The 14135-nt window shown below is 28.4% G+C and overlaps 1 protein-coding gene across 1 annotated transcript; it reads right to left on the bottom strand.

Moving 5' to 3' along the window:
* Nucleotides 1–6518: 6518 nt before the first annotated feature.
* LOC111316095 (citrate-binding protein-like) lies at nt 6519–7870 on the bottom strand. Its single transcript, XM_022918110.2, has 2 exons — nt 7531–7870; nt 6519–7086 (listed from the first exon to the last, which is right to left on the bottom strand). Exons 1-2 carry the CDS (start codon nt 7867–7869, stop codon nt 6703–6705), a joined length of 723 nt encoding a protein of 240 aa, XP_022773845.2. The 5' UTR covers nt 7870; the 3' UTR covers nt 6519–6702.
* Nucleotides 7871–14135: the final 6265 nt, after the last annotated feature.

Genomic DNA, 14135 nt, shown 5'->3' with positions numbered 1-14135 from the left:
CTAACAAGTGGAATTCTTACAGCTAAATAAACTACAGCCACTTAAACCATTGTTCTTGAAGTTTTTATTACTAAAATCCAGTTTTGGTGCCATTCTGTTTTGCTTTTCCTGAAACAAAAAATTCAAATTTTCATTTTTCTAAGCGGTTCTAATCGCATTTTATAGCCGAATAAGATTAGATTTGTTTAGTTGACTTGGGGATCACATGGTTCATAAGTTTTGATAAGAATTGAGGAATAAAGCGAGTAGACTGACGGAACAATTTAACAGCTAACAGGAAACAACTATCGAAAAACGTATCTTAGTCCACCTCATAGTGAGAAAGCGTCAGCCTAGAGCGACGGTAAAATACAAGTTGCTACTACAGCTGCTCTTAAAAACTATATGCCGTGATATATATTGATGTAGCTAGCTGAGAAGGTTTGTTGCTTGCTTGCTGAGTATTTAGATCCATGCCGGGGAATAGTTGCTACTTGTTAGCTGATTAGTTTTTATTAGGGAACTAGGACCAAGTTAAACGTTGCTAGTATATGTGATAATTGGAGTTTAAGACATTATTTGATGTTCAAGAATTAGTATTGGAGACAATAAATTTTTGTATTGAGGTTCAAGACTATGGAAACTATATGAATTATGGTATGTTATTTGTGTGAAATTTGGTTTCAAATATCATTTGGAAATTAATTAATTTAGTGAAATGTGAAAAGTTTAGAATATGTAACCTTACAAATCTGTAAAGATTTGATAATTCTAATATCATTTCAAAGAAGACTTAATTATTCTAATTTATTCAAATCTATGTTTGTTGTTCTCCTCAGTACTCTGTACCGAAGATTTATGAGTTTTCTGATCCTATGTTTAAGTTGGCTGGCCTTAAGCAAAATGGGATTGTTGATGAATACTATCATGAATTTGAAGGATTTTTGAACATGATACAACTTTTGGATGAACATGCCTTTAGTATATTTATCAGCAACCTAAACCCAGAAATTTTAAAACCAGTCGGAATGTTTTAATCCAAGACTTTAACCCATGCTTACCATTTAGCCAAACAAACAGAATCCCTCATTTTTAACCTACCTAGGAAATTCTTTACACCATACAATGCATCACTAACAGCCCTTCCTATTCAAACTATTGCCCATACCCACATTAAAAAGACCTAAACCACCAAATCCTTAACCAGACACAACTTTACTTAAGGGTAATAAATTACCTGCAAGGGAGGAAAGGAAAAAGAAAAGGTTATGCATGTAGTGTGGAACTAAGTTTGTACCAAGACATAGATGTATGCGATCCCAATTATATCAATTACTAATGGATGAAGGAAAAGAATAGCCCACGGAACAAGATGAGCTTTCAAATTATTTGGAGTTGTTTAAGGACCCTAGCAATGAAGACAGTGGAAATTTAAACAAGCCAATCATTTCCTTATATGCCTTAAGTGGTACAGCCAGCCCCCAAACCATGAGCTTCAAGGCAAGATTAGAAACCAATAGATTATGATATTGATTGATTCAATAAGCACTTATAACTTCCTTGATTAGGTTGTATCAAAAAGGTTGGGTTGCAAAATGGCTTCAATAGAAGGCATGATTGTAACTGTGGTTAATGGTGACCAATTGGTGGTTAAGCAATGTTGCACAGGTGTATTGTGGGAAGCTTAAGGAATGATAAAAGACATTGATGTTTTGGTCTTGCCATTGATGGGGTGTGACATGGTGCTTGGTGTTCAATGGTTACAGAATTTAAGACCTATCATATGAGACTTTGCTAATCTTTTAATGTAATTTGCTGTGGAAGGTCATAGCTAGTTTTACAAGGTATCATGGAAGGAAAAATACTACTAGCTACTAGGAAGCAAACAGCTAAATTGAACTTAGCTTCATGTAGCTTTTGTATGATGATGCTCACTAGGTTGTAAGCCTCATAGTCAGTACCAACTCAAAATGCAATTTAGGAAGTTAGCATACTACTAATGGAGTTACAAAAGCCGTTGTTTATGTTTTCAAGGGTATTTGAAATATCGAAAGGATTACCTCTTTGGAGGAGTCATGATCATCGAATTCCATGCAAGATAAGACTCAAGCTATCAGAATCAGGCCATATAAGTACCTTTTTATCTAGAAAACCGAAAGTGAGAGACTGGAGGCATAAATGAAAGACGCTAGAATTATCAGAGACAACACCAGTTCTTTTGCTACTCCTATGGTGCTAGTAAAGAAGATGAATGGGTCATGGCTTTTATGTGTAGATTATAGACACCTGAACAAGTTGACTATAAAGGATAAATTTTCCATTCTATTGGTGGAGGAGCTCTTGGATGAATTGATTAGAGCTCGTTGGTTTTCTAAATTGGACTTGAGATCGGGGTACCATCAAATAAAAATGGTAGAAGCAATGTACAAGACAGCTTTTAGGACACACCATGTCTATTACGAGTTTTTGGTGATGCCCTTTGGCCTTACTAATGCCCTATCTATTTTCCAAAGTCATATGAATAACAAATTCCAACCTTTCCTTAAAAGGTTTGTCTTTATGTTTTTTGATGATATCTTAATATATTCTAACAGTTGGAAGAATAACATGATGCATCTCTAGCAAGTGTTTGAAGTCCTGGTACAGAACCAATTATTTGTGAAATTATCCAAGTGTGAATTTAGGAAAAAAATAGAATACTTGGAGCATGTGATTAGTTCACATGGGGTAACCATGGATAAGAAACAGGCAGCTTGTATGTTGGAGTGGCCACTTCCCAATAATGTTAAGGAATTAAGAGGCCTTTTGGGCTTAACTAGTTACTACAGAAGATTTGTAAGGGGTTATGGTTCCATAGCTAACCTATTAACAAAACTTTTAAAGAAGAATGGGTTCAATTGGAATGAACAAGCTACTAAGGTGTTTGAAGCACTCAAATAAGCAATGGTTTCAGCTCTTGTGCTACCGTTACCTAACTTTAATTCAACCTTTGTTATTGAATCTAATGCTTCTAACATGGGTATTTGAGCTGTTTTGAGCTAAAAAGGGAGATCAATTGCCTATTTCAACAAGGCGTTATCTCTTAGAAACCATCTTTTATCAATATATGAAAAAGAAATGGTAGCTGTGTTAGTAGCAGTTAAAAAATAGAGTTTTTATTTGTTTAGAGACATTTCTAGATTAAAACTAGTCATCAGAGTTTGAAATTTTTGATGGATCCAATGACTAAAACCCCAATGCAGCAATTGTGGGTGGCTAAAATGATGGGTTATGACTTTGAACTATATTTTAGAAAACGAACGTCTAATTCAATTGTGGATGCCTTGTCTAGAGGACCACATGCCATGCTATGTGCCATTATAGTTTTGGAGAGTGGAAAGAATCAAATGATCATAGTTGAAGATCCTATTATAATTAAGCTACTTTATAAGTTTAGTTATAATCCAATACTTGCAAGATTTTAAGAAACTCAGTTTTAATGTCACGTTAACTTATCATAATCATAAATTTAAAGATTTTGGACCATTAAAGTTTTCACCAAATAGCACATATCAATCATTTAATATAATCCATTGAGTTATAGTCGAATAGCTTTAAGATTTTAGATTAAAAAAAAGAAAAAACAGTGAACATTTATTAAATTGTAGGAATGAATAGATTGGCTGAGATAGATATGACAATTTGTATTTTGATATCATATTTCATATTGTATTTGACATATATAATAACATGAATTATTAAACATATTTAAATTTTAAACACAAACACAAAATATTTATTATATGTACTATACGCGATATGACACGACTAACATAAACACAATTAATTCATTTAAACAAACGAATAAACATGAATAATACGAATATATACAAATAGATACGATTAACACGAATATACATAAAACACTTTTAAAATAATAAATAACTATGAACTATCTATTATTTACAATATACAAGTTACAATTAAGCATTAGCCAAGTAAGACTAACTACTAAATTCCTGAAGACACTAAATACTAAACAATAGTCAATAACTTATGCCTCGTTACACATTTACATAATATAAATTACACAATAGTCAAGTTCAAATCTCTAAGCTTCATAAGTGATGTTCCACTAAGGATAATAAACAATAACTTATATAAAAAAGTAATAATATCTTCAATCCATTCCATACTCCATAATATATATATATATATATTTAAAATAGTAAAATAATTTACAAATATCCAAGTATAGATAGTAGATACCAATATATTATCAAACATCATACCCAATTCAACAAATAAGACATACTAGCCTATTAAGTCAATGTATTCAAAATAAATAAATAAAAATAAATATGAATATATAATAATCATATATATATATATTATAAAAAGTTTATTCCAAAAGTTATATTTTTTAATACTTTATACTTTTTCATTTTTTCCTATACATAATGTTAATATATGGATACTATAATTATATTTTTAATATATAAATATAACTATATATTTTTAGTAATTACTTAATTAGTATGAGTTATTTGTAAAAGATCCTAATGATTTATTAAAATTATTAAAAAATATCAAATTAATATACTTATGTTACTTATAATAATTTTGTATACGTTATAATATGATTAAAATAAATTACTTATTTTAATTATCAATGGTATACTCATATACATATAGTTTATAATAAAATATAATTTCTTATAATTATATGTGGATATCATATGATGTTATTTAGATTTTAGAATAAAATATATACAAGTTATTAAGATGAGTATATATGCTACATTATAATAAAACCTTATCATGTCATATAGAAATATAAATTATATAATCTCTTATCATTATAAATGTTATTTAGAAGAAATATGTTATGTTTAATTTTAATTTCAAATGTATAATCCCTTGCCATGTGATTTAGAATAAAATATTTAAAATAGATCATCAAGATGCGTATTTAAAGTAATAATTTATAGGTTACATTTTAATAATATCATACCAAGTAAAATAAAATAAATATATAATTTTAATCATTATGCATATTATTTAGAATATGTATTTTTTTTAATATATAATCTCTTATTTTAACTCTTATGATTTAAAATAATCATATATCATGCATGATTCATGTTATTAAGATGATCATATAATTTCTTATCATTATAAATGTTATTTATTGTCAGTATAATCTATTATTATATATTCATGTGATTTGGATTTATGTTGCTTGATCAATGACTAAAATGTTAGATGTTCTTGTTATTAACAATTAAGCGTATATTGTGCTTCTCAAAATTTTTAATAAAAAATCATTTTTAATCTTATTATAAAAAATTACAAAGAACAATATATATTTAATATGTTAAGATTTATATATATATATGTAATATAGACATTATTAATATAAAAAAATACTTACATATTAAATAGCATAAAAAATTTGATACCCATTTAATATGTATTTAATATATATATTTAATTTTTAATATATATATATATTACTAATATAATAATCACAAATACATACATACATATATATATATATATATTAATTTTTAGTACCAAATCCAAAATAATGAACCGCTAAAGATTAAAAAATAACATAATGATGTATTGTACTGATATTATTACTTATATTGTATTTATATTATTAATATAAAAATAGTTTTATAATAATTATTAAATGAGTATTATAATTAAATGTTTAAAATAATATTTATATAGTATTGAATGGCTAATTAGGTATAATAATTAAAAGATTAAAAATTAAAATAATTTTTATATGTTTATATTAAATTAAAATAAATATAAAAATATTTTAAATGTGTTAAATATGTTAAACATATATTCGTGTGATATGATTAAATTAAACGTATTTTTTGTGTTATGTCACATGTTAAATGTGTATTTGTATGATACATTTTATTTAAATATATTTTTTGTATCTTACACGTATTTAAAATTATCAATGCGTATAAAATACGAATTTTATTGTATCAAAATTCGTGTCGATACAAATAAATATGAGATACGTTTTTTAAAAATATATGTAATTTTTTTTGTATTATTTTTATGTCCTGTCACAATATCACGTCTAAAATTGTGAGATCTAGACTTAAGTAGTTCAGTGTCCATGATAACTACGTACTAGGCAACCATTGATTGTGAGCCGTAGAGAAAGAGAGAGGGAGGTAGCTCAATTTTCAAACATAAATAAGAACTAATCAATTTATTTCAAATTAATTATTGATTATGAAAGATCATTTAAAATTTTCTTTGTCGAAAATGGCAATGACGGCAATTAAAAAAAATTATGAACGGTGTTATATATCATAAAGGAAAGTGAACATTATTTCAAAAATCAAAAGCAAAATTTAAATGTTCATTAATTTTGCATTACTTTGCATGATATTAAAATTGTTATTTGAAAATTATGAATTTAAAAATATTTATAGACGCGATATATTTTTTAATTAGATATTATAAAAATTAAGGGTTTAAAAATAAATTAATTTATTTAAAAATAATAAAAATAAAAAATTCAATTTGGATAAAAAGAGTATTCTTTATTCCATGAATAAAGTAAACGTCAACCTTTGTCTTCAGACCATCAAGACGACATTAATACCATAGAAAACATACCTATTTGACCATTATTTAGCAGTAATATATGAAATTTGGCCATTTTTACCCATTGGGAAAACCTAAAGGGCTAAATTATAGTAACCATCAATTCCTTCTGAGAACCCTGATTCCCCTCCAACGAGACTCCATGTAATTGGATTCATCATTTTGTGCATAAACTCCAAATTTGAAATAATGATGGCTTCCTCCATCACCGGATCCTTGATATCTTAGGACTCCATCAATATAAACCTTCACATTCGATGCACCCACATCATGGATTACGTTCACTTTGAACCATCTGTTGTACATGTTTGACAACACCACCGGATTCCTGTAAACCGTGAGCGAGCCGGTGTATACTCGGAGCATTATGGTCGTAGCACGAGATGTACCACCGAATATTTGCATGATGGATGTACCGGTTGTTCCGCTTGGGACATATGCTTGCCCCTCAAATTGCCAAACCCCAGAGGAGTAATCATAGCCCTAGGGAAAAAAAAAAAGGTTGACAACATATTTGAGCACTATTATTGCTTTCATTGAATTTGAAATAGTTGTTTTTCTTGACTTTTGTTGGTTGCATTAAATCAATGTTACTAGTTTTAGTCCAATGGTTTAGCCAATGATATGCAAACGACAATTCGAATATTTGGTATGCATGTATTTTTTAGCAAAAGAGTTGGATTCGATTTTTTTTCTTTTGCAAATAAATTTTAAATTAGATTAAAAGTTATATTAATATTTGTAAAATATCGACAATTGATTGATTGTTGATATCATGAATTAAAATAAAAAAGAACTAAGTAATAAGACTACTTAAAATAAAATAAAATAAAATAACTAAGAGTACTTAAAAATGAGGATATGAGGTACTGATTAAAAAAAAAAAAAAAAAAACAACAACAACAACATTGAATTTTTTTTACTTACTCGAATTCGGATCTCTGTGCGTGGCTTAGTATTGCTACTTGGAGTATGAGGCTTGTCTGTGGCAAACACCCACAGTCTGTGTTCGCCATTATTGAAACTGTATCGTTCGTTTGGAGACTTATCATAGGGCTTTTGCAGCTCGAAATTTGATTGAGACAGAGAAACGGCGGTAAACCCACTTGTAGGATCTTGCTGGGCATTGGCCTGGAAGGAAATAAGCTGACTAAGACAAAGAAGCGAAAAAAGGAGTTGAAAAGCCATCTCAAGAGAGCTGAAAGGAAGATACATAGAAATGAGACTGAATATTGGATTTGTGCAAATTAGTGTTGTTTTGAGCATATTTATAATGCTTTTTGTTTGTAGTGAATTAATTGAGTTTGAAGAGAAACGCCGACGCCAAAAGACAAACATTTAACTGTACAGAGAGAAATGAAATTTTCAACGAAAATCAGGTTTGCAAAATTGAAGATAATGTTGATTCATGAATGTAATTGGTTATGGCGGCTGAGAGGGAAACGTCAACCTTTCTGAAGTAATCTAGCTTATGATATTTCAAGAGTAAAAGATTTGTAGTGCCCCAAAAATGAGGGAACTCGCTCTATCTTATTTAGGGATATGCCAAACTTCTATTTTAACTTCAACAAGCTGTTGGCCAGTGAGCTGTCATTGCATTTTTTTAGACAAATTTTCTAATACTAGTTTATTACTTGACGGTTGAAACACAAAATTATAGACCAACATGTTCTCTTGATTAAATAAAGTTCTTGATAATCTTTAGAAAACAATAATCTTCTAAATAAATTAGGTTTATGAAGTCACTTTTAAAAAATGTCATTCACTAAGTTTCCCATTTATACTTATGTGATCTTTATACTTGCTTGAAAGGTAATAGGTGCATTAGGAAGTTAAAAGTTAACTTTGAATTGGTAACTTTGCAAAAAATTTCAGGTTTATAATGCATAATTTGTCCACTTAATGATTTGAATTTTAACAGCAAAATGAAGAGAAAATTGTTTACGATTGGTGCCAAAATGAAGGAGCAAAGTTCAAATAGTGTCGGTGGATGCTAGTGCAATGTGATGGAGGCATTTTAGCAGAACTCTTGGAGATTTAAAAAGGACCTATTGGAGCTGCTGAGCTAGACATTTAGAGGCTTCTTATCCGTTATAATGTTAACTTCTTGGAGTTCAAGTGATCATGAGAAGAAGGCTTTAAGGAAAGGAGAGTTAAAGAGACAAAGTAGACAAGCATAGGATTGAAAAAAGGTTGGAAGAAGGATCTAGAAGGCTGGTGGATACTTGGATATTTTTGTACAATTTTAGGGGCTAAAGCTCTTCCTATTTGTGTATAAATAGGGGAGAGTGGGCAGCCCTAAAAAAGTAGTTTAGTTTTTACATTTTTATTTTGCTTGCAATTTACTTTCTTTATCTCCAAACAGTTTCCTCCTTGTTCATTTAGAAGGTTGTTTGGGGAGAAAATTGCCTTTTTTTTCCAGCAAAATTTAACTTCCTTGCTTTAATTTTTAATGCTCTTTAAGATTTCTTTAATAAAAATTCAAGATTTTTACAATTTCTTGCTCAATTTCAATAGGTTTCAAGTGTTCTTCAAATATATTTTGCAATTTACGTTCTTGACCTCTTGGCAGTATTTTGATTGGTTCTTGCTCAATTCTCACTAGTTTTGAGCCAAACTTTTTTTCGTAGATTCCTAACCATAGATCTTTAAATCTGAAAAAAATCTCATTCAAATTCCATCCATAAAATTCTAGATCTAGCTCCAAAATTTTGGCTAAACTTAATTGGCAAAGTTGAACTTTTAAATGAGTGACAGCATATCAAGGGACTTCTCTCATTCTTAGCATTTGATTTACAATTTCAGCACTTTACACTCTTCAATCTATGTGTTGTTAATTTTCATTTTGTTGCATTTTCAGTTTGGATGATTTTCTTTGCAAGTGTTCTATTTTTCCTATTTTTGCATTCTATTGGATTTATAGTTTAATGAGCTAGAATTTTCTTTTTTGATGTGATTTCTTTGTTGATTCATGTTATAAACTTGTAGATCTAGGTTGTGTTAGTTAAGTTTGAGCTCATTCTATCTACAGAGTTGTAGATCTAACTTTTCTTTCAAAAATTGTTAGCTTCCAAATTCATTTGCAACTTTCAGTTTTCAAGTTTTTAATCAATTCTTGCAATTTTCTTTTGTTACTTGCACTTCAATTTTGTTTTTACTTTAGATCATTAACTATTTTTGCAATTTCATTAATTGTTCATTCAATTTGATGCAATCTAGATCTAGATTTCTTGTTGAATAACTAATTTTGAATTTATGTTTCGGTTTGAATGTTCTTTAGATCTTGTGTTTTTAGCACTTGAATTTCATTTTAACTCTATTTGGATCTTCATTCACGTTCTGTTTTGAGTAATTTCTAATTTGTTTGGCTAATTTCTTAAGAATTTTTTAGAAGTTGTCTTGTTGGAAGTTAAAAGTTAGTTATAGTTAGCTACTTTCGGTTAAAGTTAGTTGTTATGGTTCATTCCTTTAGCTGCTATATTCGTTGATCATTGCACTTGCTATTTTCAATTCTTAGATTAGATAGGCATTTTAATTTATGTTAGTGTGATTGAGTCAACTTTAGATAGGGTTTGGGGATAATAGGTACTTATTCTAGAAATCTCTTTAACTAATTCTTGTGAGATTGATATGTAGACTTTTATAGTTTCTATTATTACTTGTAGAACCTTTGCACTTATAAAAAATACCTAACCAAAATCTAACTTTTATCATCCTTTAAAGTTTGAGTCTCATCCACACAAGTCATCAAAAAATTATCATCATCAAATACAACAGCAGCAGTCTCATTTTTTTCTTCATCTAATTTTTTCTCATCATTTGCCATTTTGAAAGCAACTATGTCCCTTCTTAGCTTCTTACAACGTATTTGGATATGTTCCTTCTTACCATTGCAATAACATTCTATATCAATGTAATCTCTGTCTCATGACTTGAATCTTTTTTTTGATCCATGAACCTTCTTTTGAGTCCTCCATCGATTGGAACCCTTTATAGCTAGTACATTCTTTCCACTTATTGAGTTTTATGTTTCCATAAACCTTTTGTTCTCACACAACAAATCTATCACATCATCAACTTCAAAGTAGACCTACCCACTAACAAAGTTTGACCTAAAAGTCTATAGGACTTAGGTAAAGATGACAACCGAATTAAAAGACTTAGGTAAAGATGACAACAGAATTAAAACCTTCTCTTCATCTTCTAACTCATTAACAAAAATAACTAATAATTAAGAAACTAAAATTATTAAACTTATTCGGGTGATTATGAAGCCTCGTATCTTTTTTTATCTTTAGAGAATAAAGATTTATCTTTAAATATTATCTATTAGTTAATGACTTCAACGCATAGATGCCCTTAAACTTATTCTACAAACTCTTTGGAGTACTTTTAGTCAATATACTATATTTTATCTTTGGGGCTAGGGCCAATATAATATGATTAACAATTTTTTTCTAAATTCTAATAAAATTACAATAAGCCATTCCCTTAAGTTTACTATTTTCTAATGCCTGATTTAACTTTTGTTATACTATCAGATTTTGAATAATATTTTGTTTTAACATAAAATTACTCTTTTCATCAAATAAAGGAATCTGAAACTTACACATACTAGGCATACTTTCGGACATTTTGAGATACTCGGATCGTCTTCATGAAACTAGAACTCCTTTCTCTTGGGCTCATCTCTTTCCACATTTTAAACCTTACTTTGACATCACTTGTTAGGAACAAACACTCATTCACAGCACCGATACACACAAACAATAAAGCAAGCCTAAAATAAAAATAAAAACATGCAAATATATTTGTTTCAACCTAACCCAAAATGACTACTTCAAACTCATTCCACTAACAAATAAATCTTTATAATCGTAGGACTTTTATAATAAGAAAATTCACAAAAAAACTTATTGCTCAAAACTTAACTAAAAACTTAACTATATTTTTTTAATAATCCACTCACTTAGCTATTCTTTTGGTGTCTAACTATTGGGATTGTCAAACTAAAACTAAAGTATCTTATTTATAAGGTAAAGTCTCTTATAACTTTACTAAACTTTTGATATGGGATATAAGACAAACTCTTAATTATTATAATTTCACTCAACTTTCAATATGAGATTAAGAGATTTAAGGAAAACCTCAACAAAAAACTCATTATTTTAAAAGCATTTAAGAAAGTCTTTATTCTTAGATTTTGGTTTAGTGATAAAGATGAGCCACTAAAACCCTAAAGTCTTAGGTTCAAATCCCATTATATCTTGATTTAATTTAATTTTATGTTAGATTTATCTAGTTTTTTTCTAGCTTGTTGGTGTTGGGAATAATGACTCAAACCCTATAAGAGATTTGTTTAAAATTGGCTAGATATTATTTGATGGATAAGAAGACCTCCAAGAGAAGAATTTTAAAAGAAAAACGATTCTTGATAAGCAAATTTGTATACTAATAAATAGTGGAGTCTCTATAAGATTATGTATGCAGGCAATTTTGTATACTTATAAATAATAGTTTCTATAGGATTATGTATGAGAAAAATATGTAAGAGATTTATAGAATTTTATTGGATAGATGCTCCATTAGACTAAAGGAGATTGAGAGGTTTTTGTGAGTGTGCATGTTTGAGGGGATTAGAGGAGATTGAGAGGGTCTTTATGTATGTGTATGTTTGAATGGATTAGAGAAGAAATAGAAGGTCCACATAAGTATGGTAATCGATACGGGTATGTATTTGTTTGAGTTGAGAATACTTTCTGGGTGTATGTTTGTTTAGGTTAAGAATATTTCATATGAGTGGAGGAGAATTTAAGGGTTTATGGTATTATTTGGGATTGAGTATTGATGATTTATATCTTTGCAATTCTTTATAATTACTAAATCTTTTTTCATTTGTAGACGTAGATTGATTAGGTTGAATCACATTAAATTGCTATATCTTATGTGATTAATTGATGATTTGATTATATTTCTTCTGACTTAATTGATTATTTGATTATATTTTTTCTGGCTTGATTATTTAATTGATTTGAGGTTTTTGTGCATAATAACTAGAATTAGAATTGTCATGATCCTAGTGGTTAATTGATTTATATGTTTGAGATTTATGTAATACTTGATTATAATTATAACTAGTTTTAAACCTGTGCAATACACATATGTACAATTATATATAAAAAAATTAATTATAATAATAAGCTTTATATAAAAATAAAAATTTTGATATAAAATAAATAAAAAATAAATATTAGAGATCAATATATAACTAAAATAAAATTTTAAGAAGATTTTTTAATAAAATTATTTACCATATTTACATGAATATATGTATTAACCACCATAATTACATGGAGGAAAAAAAAGTTAAAAACTCCAGATTTATTCGGCATTTTATGAAAAAAAAATGTTAAAGCACCGGAAATTAAGAAGTTGATGGTCAAAGAATACACTGGAGGTCAAGCAACCTTAGTTTGAAAAAGATAAATTCAAATTGAAGTGGAAGGAAGTGGAACGGTCAATCTTGGCACTATGAAAAAAAGGAGTGGTCAATAATAAGTTTGTCACGTGTGAATCGTAAGAATTGTTCGTGGAGATGAAGGACCGAGGACTAAAATATCAATCATTACACAAAGGGAGATTTTGCAATTTTATTTATAAGATGAGAGAATTAATGTGCTAATTACGGTATGCAATGAATATTGGTTTCTTCTTTTCTTTTGTACATACAAAGAAAAAGAAATTGGCATAAAACTTGATTTCCCGTTAGAACTCCAAATTTTAAGAAAAAAATCAAATAAAAAAACTCCAAAAAAAAATCAAATTTCAACACAAAGATCAATATCTTAATATTCATCCAACTTCAATTTTATATAATATATAGATAATAAAAAATATTTTTAATTTTTTATATTTTAAATGTTTAATTTTTAAAAATTTAACAAAAGAAAAATAAAAATATTATACAAGTAAATAACTCTTCATGTGTTAATATAATTAAGGAAGGTCCAATTCCTTCCTTTTTATGTCTGCTATAGTTAGGTGGCTGTCCTTGGTACTTCAATTATTGATGCTTGATTGTCAGATGGCAATTTTTTTTTTGTTTGGGGGGGGGGGGGGGAGGAGGAGAAGAAAAGAGAATTGAAAGAAAAAGAAAAAAAAAAGGAAAGACACAAAGTAAAAGATTTTTTTTTTTCTTGAAATGTGAAATGGTTATACACTTATATATTGTGGTGGACTATTAGGGGAATGCAACTGTTTGAAGAAACTATGGTTGAATGGATACTACAAATGTTCAAAATAAATACGCATTATAATATCACATATAATCCTTTATTTATTTTTTTCAAATCCTATACAAATATTAATTTGTATAGAACAAAAGTGCGGAGTCCCTAAACAAATATTAATTTAATTCGGCAATAAATTGAAACAATTCTCTTGTCCAATATCCTTAAACTTGACAGATGAGAGATTTATTTTATCAACCATTTTAATATATGAATCATGTTTTTTTCATAACCTTGATGCCC

Source organism: Durio zibethinus, chromosome 24, assembly GCF_047325235.1.
Source record: "Durio zibethinus cultivar Kanyao isolate XHJ-2024 chromosome 24, ASM4732523v1, whole genome shotgun sequence".
Taxonomy (NCBI): Eukaryota; Viridiplantae; Streptophyta; class Magnoliopsida; order Malvales; family Malvaceae; genus Durio; species Durio zibethinus.
This window is presented reverse-complemented; position numbering and strand designations above follow the sequence as displayed.